General features: G+C 44.2%; 1 protein-coding gene across 1 annotated transcript; it reads left to right on the forward strand.

Annotated features, from left to right (window-relative positions):
- Positions 1–893: 893 nt before the first annotated feature.
- On the forward strand, positions 894–14161 carry tnxba (tenascin XBa). The gene is made up of 15 exons (XM_083761395.1): positions 894–986; positions 2494–3688; positions 3828–3962; positions 4095–5165; positions 5277–5399; positions 5597–5740; positions 6633–6752; positions 7109–7264; positions 7745–7857; positions 9208–9340; positions 9989–10140; positions 10747–10843; positions 12342–12503; positions 12902–13065; positions 13599–14161. Exons 2-15 carry the CDS (start codon positions 2620–2622, stop codon positions 13695–13697), a joined length of 3738 nt encoding a protein of 1245 aa, XP_083617521.1. The 5' UTR covers positions 894–986; positions 2494–2619; the 3' UTR covers positions 13698–14161.
- Positions 14162–15722: the final 1561 nt, after the last annotated feature.

A 15722-nucleotide genomic window follows, 5' to 3' on the forward strand; every position in this document is an offset into this window, starting at 1 on the left:
AGCTGAATCATGCTTCGCAGACTACGGGCTTTATTCAATCAAAAAGCTGCCCCGAGGTGTTAGTCACGTTACTCCCAAACTGATAGAGGCTGTAGGCCTACTGACTGAGTGGATTCACACTGTTCCCTTCATGTTCATGTTCTGTGACAAAACATCGTTGAGTGAAACACGCATGCATGCCGTGCAGCGTTTTATAGAAGAACGGGACATTCCACAAACATTTCACTGAGCAAACGTATTGCTAAAACGTAACAGGTCTACAAGCTCACAGTGTCAGCCCTTCTGGGCTTGTATAGCTGCTGTTTTGGAAAAGCAAAATAATACGTTGGCTAATGTATATTGGCCCGGGGAGAATTTATGGTTTGACTGTCTGGCTCAGTACGTTGCACTTCAAAAGCCAGGTTTTGAACCGGCAACCCTCAGATTACAATACGGCCACTTTACCCATGCTACTCAGCTATGACGGCTCATTTCACTAAACACTATTGACACCAAAATGATTCATCATTAATATGCAAATCTCTGCTTTGAGAAATGAGAATTGATCAGTTGTATGACTGAATTTATAACCCATGTTCTGCGGAAGCACTACCCCCCCAAAAAAGAATAATAAATAAATAGAAATGTATAATAATTTAAAAAAAAATCAATTGTCTCTGCTGTGAATCAAATTTAGCCTACTGCATGGGATTACATTCGGACAGAGTGCTAATCTATGCAGAAATGCCACTGTTCTGACCTGTCCAATACAAATATGTTCTGTGGTGGCTGAGAGTATAGCAGAGAGTTGGGAACCAGTAGGGGTGGAGGAGGAGGAGGAGGAAGATGAGGGGGGGTCCTTAAGTAGGAGCAGACTTTATCCCTCGCCTGCTTTCTAGTGGTGGTCCTTGTCTCCAGAGCTGCCCCCTGACAGATGGAGGGAGCAACGTGCAGGTAGACAGAAAGACACGTAGAAGTCAAAGAGGGGGGAAACAATCCATATCCAGGTGAGTTCAACATCTTTTCTATTATGCGTTATATAGGCTGCTACAGCAATGCTCATGTCCCTATGGTTCAACTATGGATCAACTGAATCAATGCACTGGTCTACTGTAATAAAACCCTCAGTTTTGCTTATTTTTTGTAAGACCTAGAGAAAAACACTTGTTAATTTTAACGATTTCACTGTAGTGTGCAGTGAAGGTTTCTTGTTAAGAGCACAGCTGGAATCTGTGGCCAGATAAGTGACTGACATTGTTGAGACATTGTGACAAATTTGACAGATTTTAATAACAAATTGGTAAACATTTGGTCTTGGACTCTGACTTAATATCGTACAATAGGAATGGGACAATAATTTCCAACAATAATTTGAACCCAATTGTATTTATCGAAAAGCACTGTTGCTATGCAATGATGATGAATGTATGCACCATAGCTTATTTACGTAATTGGAATGCGAGGTAACAAGCTTTATAGTTTTAGGTTTGTTGAAATATGTAATGCAATTGTAACTTTGACTTCATATTTAGATTATTTATTTTATGTGTTTTTCACATTCCATCACTGTGGTAGTGTGTCCATTCCCAGCGGTAAAGTGAAGCAAAGGGTGACTAGCTGTAATTCAGCCATAAAACTGAATTAGCCATTAAGCCCAATTAACACAAACAACCCCCTGCATGCTGTGGGCTCAGAAAATATTTGCTTGCTAGATGTTAGGAGTTCCTTCATGGATCTCCAACATACTACCTGATTTATTTAATTCCCTGGGAGATTTAAGGGCCGAGACGGCAACATATTTTTCTCCCAGCGGTTTTCATGATATGTGGGTGCAGAGGATTATGTAACTGTAGGTCTGTATAGTCAAAGACTTACAGTGTGCAGCCTGGCCATACAGTACAGCTCTGTTAGCACTCTGTACACCTTCTTCTCACAGCCAACAGCCTCTCCGCAGCACAGGCACCACTCTCCCTTCCTGCTTGGCCCTCTCTATTTCAAACAACTTTTATAAATCTTAACCCCCCCCCCCCCCCCCCCCCCTGCACAATTTGTCACAGTTTTAAGTATAAATATTAGCAGATAGTAGATTGGCTTTTTTTAAATTATATATATCCAAAGTATAAAGGTCATAAGTGGTTAATGTCAGCTTCACTGAGGGTTCATTGACTCTACCAGGCCATTCAATTAATCTTCTTAGTTGACTTGAGCACTCTATTGTATTCACATATTGTATTCCTCTTTTTTTATTATTATAATTTTTTACCTGATATAGCTATTGACTGTACATCATCTACTCAACTTCAAGGGTTCATTTCGGCGTGATGCAGAGAATGAATTATAAACAATGAGTGTGCTTTTAAATACTTATATAATGTGCCACAAACATTGTGGTATATGCCCTCATTGAGATATCCTTATGTGAAAACAGCACAGCCAAACCTCATCAGTGGCTTGTAGGTTAAGCACTCATCCGAGCAGAGATTAATCTTCGATTTCTTGTTTTGTTTTTCCTAGGAAAGGACCTAACGTCCTGCGGTCTCTGACAAGTACCGGGAGGAGTTCATACTTTTCCTACAGCATACTGTACATACACATCCTCCAAAAGGCTGTTCCATCTCAGGTTACTACTGGCCGGTGAAAATGTTGTTTACTCTAGGCCTTCTCCTCCTGCTCACCCCATTCCCCTCCCTTCAAACCCCGGCCAATGAAAGGAGAGACGCCACAGGAAGTGACATGACCAAACCCAACGGCGCTCTCACCCTCACTAAACCAAAAACCACTGTTACTATTGCCAGACAGAGTCCTCGGGCCACCCCAAAGCCAAACACCGTTAATCAGACCGTTTCAGCCACCCCGGCCACCAACCAAAAACCTCCAGTGGTCAACGCTGCAAAGACCACCAAAATCAAGCCCATGCCAACAGTGATTCAAACCGTTCTCTCAAAGCCTGCAGCGAGCAGCAGCCAGAAGATAGTCAAAGACAAGAACACTCCCACAGTGGTCCAGACCGTTCACTCCACTCCCACAGTGGTCCAGACCGTTCACTCCAAGAACACTCCCACAGTGGTCCAGACCGTTCACTCCACTCCCACAGTGGTCCAGACCGTTCACTCCACTCCTTCCAAGGCTGCCACAGCGAGCGCCACTACGACCAACAAAGACAAAGCCAGCCAGGTGGCTGCCGCCAAGTCCCCTGCAACTGATGAAACAAAGACCAACAAAGACAAGTCCGTCAGCAAAGACAAGAGCACAGCCAGTGTCAGTCAGACCCAGACAAAGCCGGACACAAAGGCCGCCAAAGACAAGGTTCAGACTGTTCTATCGACCACCACAAAGCCCGCCACAGGTACCAGTACCACCATTGCCAAAGACAAGGTTCAGACTGTTCTGTCGATCACCGCAAAGCCTGCCACCGCTACCAGTACCACCACTGTCAAAGGCAAAGCCAACGCCTCCTCCACCAACCAGACTGTGGTGGCCAAAGACAAGCCAGCCCCAGTGCAGCCCATCCAGGTCGTGATCAGTGGCTTTGACCCCAGCCAGACCAAGGAGCAGGAGTTCAAGCTGAAGCCTGGTGCTCCTCTGGTCATGACACATAAGATCAGCCTGGTGCCTGGATCCTGCACCGGGAACTGCTTGGTGGAGATGGCCGCGCTCAAAGGACGCGTGGCAAGGCTTGAAAGAGAGATGTCCACCCTGAAGATGAAATGTATGACGTTTTTTATTGACCGTTTAATTCATGAATACACATACATACATTAAATATGAGGATTTAGGACTGACATGATCCACAACACTATGGTTCATAAGCAACCTATCTTATCGAGCTTTCTTTTGTCTGTGCCAAGGTCTAGGTTGCTCACTCAAATGTCCAAATGAGTGCAGTGGCAATGGCAGATGTGACAAGGGGAAATGTGTCTGCCAGAATGGATTCCTAGGTCCGGACTGCAGTAAGTGTGCCCCTGGAGTCGACTGTAACAAAAGTAAGTGTCCATTTGTAGCTCAGAAATGCATTGCAACATGGTAGAGCCGGGGAGGGGTATCAGACAGGTTTCTGTGCTTTTACATAATCCCATGTATCTTCTTCTCCCAATCTCTGCTCTGTTCAATTCCAGAAAGCGTTAAAGAGAAGGTAACCGTGGATTCCATGACACAGCAGGTGAACCAGGAAAGTAACAGCGTGAGGGACACCACACAGAAGAAGGACCAGAAGAAGGCCACAGAGGTCGACACCAAACAGAAAGTAGCCACACATGTAAAAGTGGATCTCGTTAAAACGCAAGAAAAACAGGTGGCCTCTGTTAGCAAAACAACTGTTAAAGATTCTGCAAGTGGCAAAACAACCCTCCGCCCAACCGTTGGCCAGGTTCTCTTGAAACACGAGGGCAGAAAGCATGAGGAGGCCCGCAAAGGAAAAACCACAGTCCTGACTGCTAAAACCTTTTCCAAAACGGATGTCAAGCTAGTTAAAGAGGGAACTGCAGATAAAGCCAACGCTAGAACCAGCCAACTGAAAGACCAACCTCAACTCAACGTGACTCAGAGCGTGGTGAAGAAATCCAATGGTACGGCTAAAGTCCTGACCATTCTGACCAAGGCTACCGGAGCATCCAACAACAAGACCAGATCAGGGAAAGAGGGCTTTGAACAGTCCACCTTGGCTGAGAAGACAGCTTCTGGGAAAGGGAAAGGCATACAGAGGAGTCAGTATCTAGTGAACGTGAGTCATGCAGAGGCAACAAGTGATGCCGCGAAGAGGGCACCAGCAACCGGCCTCGGCTCTGTCAAGGTCACAAACATCACTTCCTACACCTTCACTCTGACATGGGCCGCCCCGCCGGGCATGTTCAACTCCTTCACCGTCAACAGACGGGAGTACAGAGCAGAGGGCGAGGAAGATGAAGAAGAAGAGGAGGTTGAGGAAGGTCTTGTGGACGATAAGGCCAAGAACACCACCGACATCCAAGTACACGGCGGCGACAGCAACAACAACGCCACCGCTTCCACCACTAAAGTTCCTGACACCAGAGGCAAAGCCGAGAGCAGGAGGTTCTCTGTGATTGTTCCTGGAACCGAGCGTTCTGTGGAGTTCACGTCCCTCCGGCCGCTGACCCGTTATTACCTGCACATATTCGGTGTCGGTGCCATGCGAAGGTCCAAGATTCACAGAGTGACCGTGATGACAGGTAATCAAAAGTTCATATTTTTTATAATTTACTTTATTAATATTTACTTATAGGGATAGTGAATCCACTCTATAGTTCATGCTGCCTTCGTTTCTCTCTTTCTCACACCAGGACCTGAGCCTGTTTCAGAACTAGTGTTCAGCAATGTGACGGAGTCTTCTCTGGCCGTGTCCTGGACCAAACCAAAGACCACGCTCACAGGCTTCAGAATCACCTACACTCACTCCGTCACAGGTTTGCCACCTCTATCTCACGTAAGCTACCTATATGAGCGCTAGCTCATATACCCATGCACTCCCACAATTTAAATACGCAGGGCGCATGGACTACATTACTTAGTGTTCATTTCATTTTTCACGTACTGCAGCAAGTAAGTAGCTAAGTTATTGGTGACATTTGCGATGCTGTGTGCATATCGCCCAATCATGCAGGCCAAAGCAGCTTTGTGAGCGTCGACCCTGAGCAGTCCCATGCGGTTCTGTCCCAGCTGTCTGCTGGGTCTCCCTACGTGGTCAGTGTCACTGTCACACAGGGCAAGATCCAGAGTGATGCCCTCACCTCCACCATCACCACAGGTACACACAGCCAACTGCACACGCTAATCTGCTAATCTTTCCATAGTGGTCTATATGCATGCAGAAATTGCAGATCCTGCTACCTGCAACAACTCCATTCCCCTTTAGAGGTCATTCAAGTCCTATGTGGTGGTCATTTCATCACCTTACCTTAGTGTGCCTTATGGGCTCTTTTATGTGTTATCACTTAATAAAAGTAAGTAAAATGATTTGGGGAAAAGGACTAAAGCGAAAAAGTTTGCCTAGCTATAATTATATGCCAGGTTGAAAGTGATTAATAAATGTAGGCCTATGGTTGCAGATATAAGAAAACACGTAAACACGACTTATCTGAAATCAGATTGATCAGTTTGGTGGAAAATATGCATAAAAGAAGTTAATTTGATATTAAATATGGGGGTGAAAAACTAGAGGGTGGCAATTGCCTCCCCTGAGCTCAGTTTTGGGTCCAAGGAACACCAATGGTCAACGGAAAATCTCAACGCACAATTGCATTCATGTGCATGAAAAATAGCCTATAACGGCAAATACAACGGGTTAACTCTATAAATAATAGTAAATGTTTACTTTTATTTACTAATGCCAACTCAAAATGTTACTAGGCCTACTTATGACCTATGTTATATACTACTTATATACTAAAGAATCACACCCATGTGAATTGAGGGGCGCTCTAATCATCATACTGTACAAAATGTACAGCATGGAAAATTTGTAAAACAGTTTCCACTATAATGACACGCCCTAAAAAGGGATGCTGGGTTAAAATGTATATTTTTAGGGTACAGAATTTGCCTGACGGAACACCAATGTTCTGATGCACACACTGATCTATATGGGAGCACTGAGCAAGAACTTCAGGACAGTAACATGTCATGTTTCCCGCTTGCAGTGCCCGCCCCTCCAACGCTTCTCCAAGTGGTTAACATCACAGACACCAGGGCCGTGCTACAATGGACCCCCAGTCTGGGGAAGGTAGACCGCTTCATCATCAGCTACGAGTCCTCCAAGAGTGAGTGAAGCATTTTTGTGATATCCCAAAATGCATCCCGAAATGCCTTGAAGTAACCTTGGAAATGCTAATGACTAAAGTATGGTCCATCGCACGACGGTGTCACAAACTTAAAGCAACCAACGTTCAAGCTACACTGCATTTCAAAGACAAACATTGCGCCTTTGACTCCACTACTTGTATAAGAAAGTAAAAAGTACATTATCAACAACTTAGCCCCATTTCAAATAGTGAATATAGCCGACCTACAAGCTCACTATTTTTGGCAGGCAACACCATCGTGTGACGGGAGTATGAATTGCGCTTAAAATGTACCCCTTCCCTTGTTTTGTTTTCTCCCTCGCCACACGCTGCAGCTCCGAACGTGACTGTGACTGTGATGGTGTCTGGAAACTCGGTGGAACACCACCTGAGAGGACTGCAACGAGGCACTCTGTACACAGTCAAAGCCCTGAGCCAGAAGGACAGCCTGCAGAGCACGTCCATCTCCACCACCTTCACTACTGCTAATGGTGAACAACATACATGACTGAACACATGACTGTAGTGGGCTGATTTGAAAGCCAATTTATATTGTGTCGCGAGACCCTTTAAAGGTGTGTCAGATGCAACACTTTACAGCTGAAAACATGTCGTGTTTGTTGCTGTAGACGCTCCGGTTTATAGATTTGTTTGATTATTGAGGATTGAGCCTACACTGAGCCTACATTGAGCCTTGATGCCGGTGCCAGGAGCTCCAAACTCTTTAAGTGCCCCACAGTCCGACATGCGTGGCCGGTTAAGACACATGCGTATTGTGTGGCCGGTTAAGACGTGTGTGGTCAGTAGGGGTATAGGTTATAGGGTTTGGGGTAGGGTGTCGCAGTCGGACTATTGCGTGCGGGACTGTTAGTATGTCGGACCAAAGATATTCTCCCATGCCGAAAGACAACCTGAACAGCGTGGGGGAAACAGTGTTTGTTGAACACCCTGCTTAATGTTGTGTCCCACAGCGGTTAAAGCCAGCGAGGTGTCTGCTCGTTCTGCGGTGATCGCATGGAGAGCACCTGCTGTTCCTTTCCATAGCTACAGAGTGACGTACCAGGTGGCAGGAGAGGAGGCCAAGGTCAGAGAGTCATCTGAACATTCACACTCGCCCTTAGTTTGTTTTCCAGTTCAGGTTCAAAACTGAAGCAGAGCATAAACATGGCAGAGCGTACTAGTAAGCTATGCAGCTGCAGGCTGCAGCGATATACAGTAACATCAATAATGGTTAAACTTAGGTGTGACCAGAGCAAAGGGGTGTCCAACTGGTCAATGCTTGCACGTTCACACACCTAGTACATCTACAGTAACACGCCCATTATAATCTGATTAGCTGCAGCTATGTATGTTGTTGTCCCTGCCATGTTTTACCCTGCTGTAGTTGCGAACGCAGTGAGCCACTTACTATGACAGCAAGGGCTGAATGTCTGTGTGTGTGTCTGTGTGTCTGTCTGTCTGTCCCGCTGTTACACCACCCGCCCGCCACCAGAGGGCGCAGCTGTAGCACACACACACACACAGGGCGCAGCTGTAGCACACACACACACACACACACACACACACACACACACACACACACACACACACAACCACACACACACGAGCTGCGTTCGCTTCCCGCGTTTGCGCGTCTTACTTGTTTTATAAGCTGATCTAGAAAAGAAACAACAAAATCAACCCTGGTTAAGTCTGAATGTTAAAGCTACAACCTGGGATTTAGTCCTACTTCTAATAAATGATGTGATGTGTCAGTGGTTGGAGGTGGTCTCCCTATCTTCCACTGTGAGAACCTGGTGTCTGGGTAGGACACCTATAGTAGCCTACTGGTCAATGGCAGTAAAGTTATTTGAATCAAATTTGTGTACACCACCACCATCTTTCATCTTCATTGCAGTTCAGACATTGTAGCAGTTACCTCGCTCTGCCAGGAGAGGGTGACAATGGACATCAAACTTATAGAGCGTCGCAGTCCCGCCCCCTTTCATGATGAGTGGTCCGGAAAATTATTTCCCATTCATTTTTCCCATAGACGTTTCAGAAAGTATTTATTTAAAGACCTTTACGCCTCGGACAAAGCCAAATCGGATCGTGACAACTCATGAACAAATAATTAGAAAAAAGAAAAACAACAAAAAAGGTGTTGTACGGCAACTTGTACATTGCCCTTTTTTCTTCTTTCTAATTATTTGTTCGGCCCAAAACATTGTGTTTGTTGTCATGAGTTGTCACGATCAGAGTTGGCTTTGACCCAGGCGTAAAGGTCAAGGTCTACTTTATGAAATGGGGAAAATGTATTGGAATTTGTCTTCCGGGCCGCTCGACGGGGGCGCGGACTGCAACGCTCTATTGTATTGTAGATATAATAATGGTTTGACACATATTGTGTGTGTGTGTGTGTGTGTATGTGTGTGTGTGTGTTGTTGTTGTTCAGGAGGTGACCTTGGAGCCCACCATCACAGAGTATAAGCTGACAGGTCTGCTGTCTATGTCAAAGTACTTTGTTCTGCTACAAGGAGAGAGAGATGGACACTACACCTCCATCATCACCACAGAGTTCATCACAGGTACAACATTACAGTCCTTAAATAAATTGGCACCAATGCACATATATCAGAGCTTCTACCTCTCAAAAACACGACAAGGTCCTGGGTCTTGGGTCTACTGATCCAGTCATTTTAGGATAGATAATTTTCCGCTGTAGTGCCCAAACAGTGGAACTACCTTCCACCTCATGATGTTTGAGCATCTCATACCTTGCCTGTGTTTAAATCACGTTTGGAAACTTGCTTGTAGCCTACTCCTTCGCAATGTGTCTATGTGTTGCACTTTCTATGTGTTTTCCTCACGTTTATTGTATTACTATTAACATTTACAGCACTTTGGTTACACAACAGTGTAGAGAACTTTGGGTCAACATCGTTGTTTTAAATGTTCTCTATAAATAAAGTGTCTTGGATTGGATACTAGTATTTTCTTGTCATCCTAAAAGCCTATACTAATTCATGCAACCAAAGTCGCTCGCTGAAAACAAGAAAAGTAGGTGAATTGTAGATAAAGTGTAGATGAAAATGTATTAGTCATGGTAGGCTACATCATTTATATTCAGCTTTACCCTCCAAAGATGTATCTGCTCCAGCAATAAACCTCATTGCGATCCTTTCTTAGCGTAGACGTAGAGTAGCTGAGCGCTATAACTTACTGTCATGTTGCAGGGAAGCTGCGTTTCCCTTTCCCCACGGAGTGTGCTCAGGAGCTGCTGAACGGAGCTCTGCAGTCCGGAGAGGTGGACATCTTCCCGTACGGCAGAGAGGGAGGTCCCGTCAGGGTCTACTGTGACATGGAGACAGACGGAGGCGGATGGACGGTGAGGAGGCTCATCGTAGTGCAAGGGGTTCCTAAACTCTTAAGGCCGTGACCACCCTGAAATAATCATATTTGAACTGGAGATCCCCCAAAATAATCATATTTGAACTGGGGACCCACCAAAATAATCATATTTGAACTGGGGACCCCCCCAATACAGTCATATTTGAACTGGGGACCCACTACTATAATCATATTTGAACTGGAACATGGGGACTGCCCCAAAATAATGATATTTGAACTTGAGCTGGGGACCGGGACCCCCATCCGCCCCTTTGGATACCCTTATAATACTGTATGTCGTTTGTTTACTGCTGAGTGAAAAAGCAAAGTTGCACGTTAAGTTAATCACCTGGAGACCCTCCAAAATAATCGGTTTGGTCTCCCTAATAAACCCTAGAACACTAACACCATCACTAAACCTGGATATAGTTGTATATTTCAGAGAGAGAGAGAGAGAGAGGAGAGAGAGAGATATAGACAAAGGTCACCGGGCTCTGGAATCAAACCCCCGGCTGGCTGTCAGGCTGCATTGGAGCCTGTATGTGGTATGCACCTTAACAGCAAGGCCAGTGTCTTACTTTGTTGTGTTGTGATCATTGTCTAGGTGTTCCAGAGAAGGATTAACGGAAAAACTGATTTCTACAGAACCTGGAGTGAATACACCACTGGGTTTGGAAACATCAGTGAAGAGTTCTGGCTCGGTACAGATGGGGGCTCGTCCCGGTTCTTCTTACATCCTCTGTTTAAAAATAAAAAACTTGTCATTTGTTGGTGTACATTAGTACATGGTAACAGCTAAATGATTGTCCAAATGGATCCTTATGGTTGTGTAAATAGGAGATCGTACAAATCAAAAGCACCCTTAGGGGTCCATCTGGTTACATTATGTCTTCTCTCAGAGTTAATGCACACTTGCAGGATCAAACTCTTAAAGATGGAGTGCTACGGTTTTTTTCCAACCTAAAACATGATCATCAGGTATTATTATAATATAAGGAGAAAGAACGTTTTCCAAAAAGTGTACAGTATTTGTTAAAATCGTGCTTTTAGTGGACACGCCCTGCCTGGTTTGCCTGGTGGGTGGTGATGGGTGGTGATCCACCTGAACTGAAGCCACACCCACAGCTGTAGTTGTATGATAAAGGGGGAGGGGTTAGGGGAGGCTGATAGTGTGATGTCACTACATTACTGTTTATTTCATTGGCCCGTTTGACTGTCAAGGGTTCAGCCTCCAGGAAGAAACCCTAAATACAAAGTTAATACACCATTGCACATAAAAACGACTCCAGGGTGTCTAATGAAGTACTGTCACCTCATAGACACAGGAAAAATACAAAAGTTGTGGCACTCTTTAAAGATGGAGTCCCGTGATTTTTGTTACTCTGAGTCTAATAGACCCCCAGGTTATAATATTCAAATAAGTCTTCCCTGTGTATTTTTGGTTTCTTCCTGAAAGCTGAGAGCCAATGGCTCAATCGAAATACACCACTTTAGTGACATATCATACAACAGCTGTGAGGCAGTCAGGCTTAAGTTCAGGTGGGTGGTGAAAACCAGGTATACTTAATGTACTGGTGGGTGTGGCCCTTAGAGTATATATTTCTAGAGAAGGCACCCAGAGGAAACCCTGAGGCGAAATGGACATAGTGGCCGGATTTGGTAGTGCAGCTCGAGCCAGCGCTGCTCCGTTGACTATCATTGCGCACGTTCATGTGATTGGGGCCATGACACGTGAACGAATGTTTCATACGTGAACGCGCACAAACGGCACAATGATAGTCAACGGCAGCGCGTTCATGTGTTTGTAACCAATCAATCCCAGAATGCACTCCGTTCCTACCAGGAAGGAGGAGTGAATCCGCCTCATGCGCTTTTGAGCAACTTAATGCAAGTGGATGGGAGGAGAACTCGGGTGTCTTCTCTATAGATATATAACTCTATGGTGTGGCCACATAAAAACATAATTTTAACACTTTCTGTACACTTAAAAATCTTCCTCCTACTATAATCATAGTAGGATTGATGATCATGTTTTAGGGGGAGGGGAATCACGGAACTCCGGTTTTAAGTAGTTTGTTCGGAAGAGCCGCCGATACTGCTTAAAATGTTGGCATATGTGAGTATTAAATTACTTTTAAAAGAGTGTCATTCCGCAAACAAATTAAATTCAAGCGAGTTTGTTCTCCATCCCGCCATCAGGAAACGGGCTGCTGCACAACCTGACAACCATGGGCGCTGTGAGTCTGAGAGTGGACATGACGTCAAGACCAGACACCGCCTACGCCCACTACGCCAACTTCACCGTCGACTCGGAGGACCATCACTATGCCATCACGCTCTCCGGCTACACCGGAACAGCAGGTGCAGTAATTAGCAACTTTTTTCATTCTATAGGGATTTACACACCAGGGATGTGATGAATATTAGACAATAGTAAAATGTGAATCACTGAATGTTTAGCATCAAAACTATGCATATACCGTAGTCGATGACTCATTTATACAGGGTGATATCTTTATGCTCAGGGTAGAAGCAAAAGAATAATAATACCCAAAACAAAAAATCACTCACATTTTATATTTGCATTTAGTGTGAATATACTCTCACAAATATATTTTCAGGTTAAATAATTACACGAAAAGGCTGTCAAGTATGCTTTGTTTACTACTGGATGAAAGGAAAATTCTGCACTGCCTGTATCTGATCATTTCCTGCATAAGAAACAGTTTTCTAACAGTTTTCATGTTGCTGTGCTTCAGGTGATTCTATGAAGTATCACAACGGACGTCCCTTCTCCACACGGGACAAGGACCCAGACCCCCTGGGCATCCACTGTGCCAGGGCCTACATGGGTGGCTGGTGGTACAAGAACTGCTACAAGACCAACCTCAATGGCCTCTACGGCATGAACAGCAACAATCAGGTACACATATATACAGCACTTAATTTGTGTTGCTCTATAAACAGATTGTGCACTGCTGGTCCCAGCTAAATAGCTAAAGCAGGGATCTTCAACATGGGGATCCGGGACCCCTAGGGTATCCTCAGAGATTCTGTTTTGGAGCTGCCAAATGTTTGTGTCATAGGGAATTTTTACATTAACCACTTGAACCCTTACATGCCTATTCTGGGGGAACATTAGCCGGAAATAGCAGATCTATACAACTCAAGATCGGTGACTAGGTTTGGTGTACAGGGACAAAAAGAACAGAACAAGTACAGAGCCAAAGGTCAAGTGGTTCAAATATAAGTGGTTCAAATAATCATAATATCCTCTCGTTCTCTCTCGGATTGGATCAAATTGGTATCCTGGGCTGAAAATCTATTTTCTGTTTGCTAAAGAGCTGGAAAGACAAGGAGAGAGCTGTCCTTGAAAAAAACAAACAACCCAAAAAATGTGTAGTACATGCATATTACCAAATGGTAATTTCTCAACTGTTTTGTCTTACAATGCAGGGTGTGGTCTGGATAGACTGGAAGGGCAAAGACTCGTCCATCCCCTTCGCCGAGATGAAGATCAGACCAGCTGGCTTCTCTCCCGCAACCCATGGCTAAAGATGTTCCTTTCCCTGTATGACATCTCCAGCCCTAAAAAAAATAACCTTGCGTTTGAGAAACGAGGAGAATTCAGGACCGTGGGAAGTCCAGAGGAGAGGAGATCACACACCTGCTGCATCTCACTTTCCAAACGAACTTGTGCTCGTGTGTGTGCAGGTTTCTCACGGCTGTAAAAGACGACAGCTGGTCACAGCGAGTCGTTAGATGAAGTGCCGACAGTTTCTGTTCTGTTGTTTTTTTCTCATGCATGTATCATCAGCTGTGTTGTTATGAAATGTAACAAGAGTGAGATATTTTTGATTGTGACATTTTGGATTGTATTGTTCTCTTCCGTCCGACCCTTCCATCTCCACACACTCTCAAACACCTCTGTAGGCCATCAAGGTATATGCCACCCCACTACTACTGTAAGTAAAATATGCACTGTCTCACTCTATTGGAATAAATGTGGCTTAAGTGGGTCTCAAGTGTGCTTTTTCTTGTACAATAAAATATCAAAGTTTGATACAAAACAATCTGACAAATTGGGGACACATGATGAGAAGAGATGTGATTACACTACAGATGCGTAGACACTGCAAATAAACTAGAACAATGTTTACATACATAAATTACGCTGGCAGTCAAGTACACTGTACTTGACACTGTACTTGACCGCCAGTTTATTAATTGTCATATAATTTATAATCAGTACAGTACAAACATAGGGGTTTAAATTAATAAGGGCCCTCATTTTTAAATAGACAGGGACTAACAGGACACAGGTGAGCACTAAGGACAATTAATTAACACATGATTGGCATGGAGTAAACAACTAATGAACAACATACTGTAACTAATCAAAGGGCAATAAGACAAGACAGGTAACAGTAAATAAAGAAAAACAGTTAACACTAGGACAATCACTACAAAATGAAACCCAATAACTGATAAAGAAATATATGAAATTTGGCCCAGGTCGTAGCGTAACGGTCTGGGCACCGGACTGGTGATCCAGTCGCGGTGTGCCGCGGGTTCGACTCCCGGACCCGACATGGCCTTTACCGCATGTCATCCCCCCATCTCTCTCCCGTTTCCTGTCAGCCTACTTTCTATCCCTTAAAAAATCAATAAAAGGCGTAAGCCGCAAAAAAATATCTTTAAAAAAAAAAAGAAATATATGAAATTTAAAACTGAAAAGTAAAACACCAACTAATCTATAGGAAACAAATACACAAGAAAACAGCAGGAAGACAGAACATGAATCAGATCCTGGCATGTCATGCGATGGGATTGCATTGGTTCCTAATAGGGGGCATAGCCCAGAGCCATAGGGTAAGACAGAGTTGCGACATTGAGGGGGCAGAAAACAGACCGGTCACGTGGTTCATCTGTTTTTCATTTCCGTTCACCAAAATATATTTTAAAACACCTTTACATTTTATTAGGACAAATTTATTTGACTGTAATGACGAAACGGAAGTGGTGAGGAGGCGTCACACCTGTTTCATCCTCCGATCCGTTTCAGAGCTTCTGTTGCTCCAAACTGTATGACCGGAACTTCCGGAAGCATCTGAAAACTGTGGGAGGCAACAGTCTGGCTCGCGAGACTAACTGACAAAAAGGAAAGGGATGAGATAGGACTATCGAGTCCTAATTAATAAACGTAGATGCCCAAATTAGAACATAAGCAGCGGAGATGAGAATAGATGGGAGGCAGTGGAATGAGATGAGATAAAAGAATGAGATAAGACAATGTATGAAATGTATTGATTAATAAGATATTCAGGGCTCTTAAGCACTTATGTCCTACTTGTCCTAACAAATACTGATGACACACTTGTAGATGGACTACTTTCAAATATTTCAGATATTTGGATATTTAATAAAGTTTGGGAATTTGCACCTATGTTGAGATGCCCACAATTGGGGCAGTAGGTCCAACACAAAGTACAAAGTGGTACAAAGTACCAGTTGTACCAAAATGTAAAATATTTGTTTTTCTACATTATCATTTCTCAATATCATTAAAAGCGACCTTTA

This window comes from Protomyctophum parallelum (genome assembly GCF_964188405.1).
Source record: "Protomyctophum parallelum genome assembly, chromosome: 3".
Lineage (NCBI taxonomy): Eukaryota > Metazoa > Chordata > Actinopteri > Myctophiformes > Myctophidae > Protomyctophum > Protomyctophum parallelum.

Coding starts and splice junctions, on each gene's coding strand:
- tnxba (XM_083761395.1), top strand. CDS start 2,620: ATGTTGTTTACTCTAGGCCTTCTCCTCCTGCTCACCCCATTCCCCTCC. Junction 12,504..12,901: donor CGGCTACACCGGAACAGCAG/GTGCAGTAATTA, acceptor GCTGTGCTTCAG/GTGATTCTATGAAGTATCAC. Junction 13,066..13,598: donor GCATGAACAGCAACAATCAG/GTACACATATAT, acceptor CTTACAATGCAG/GGTGTGGTCTGGATAGACTG.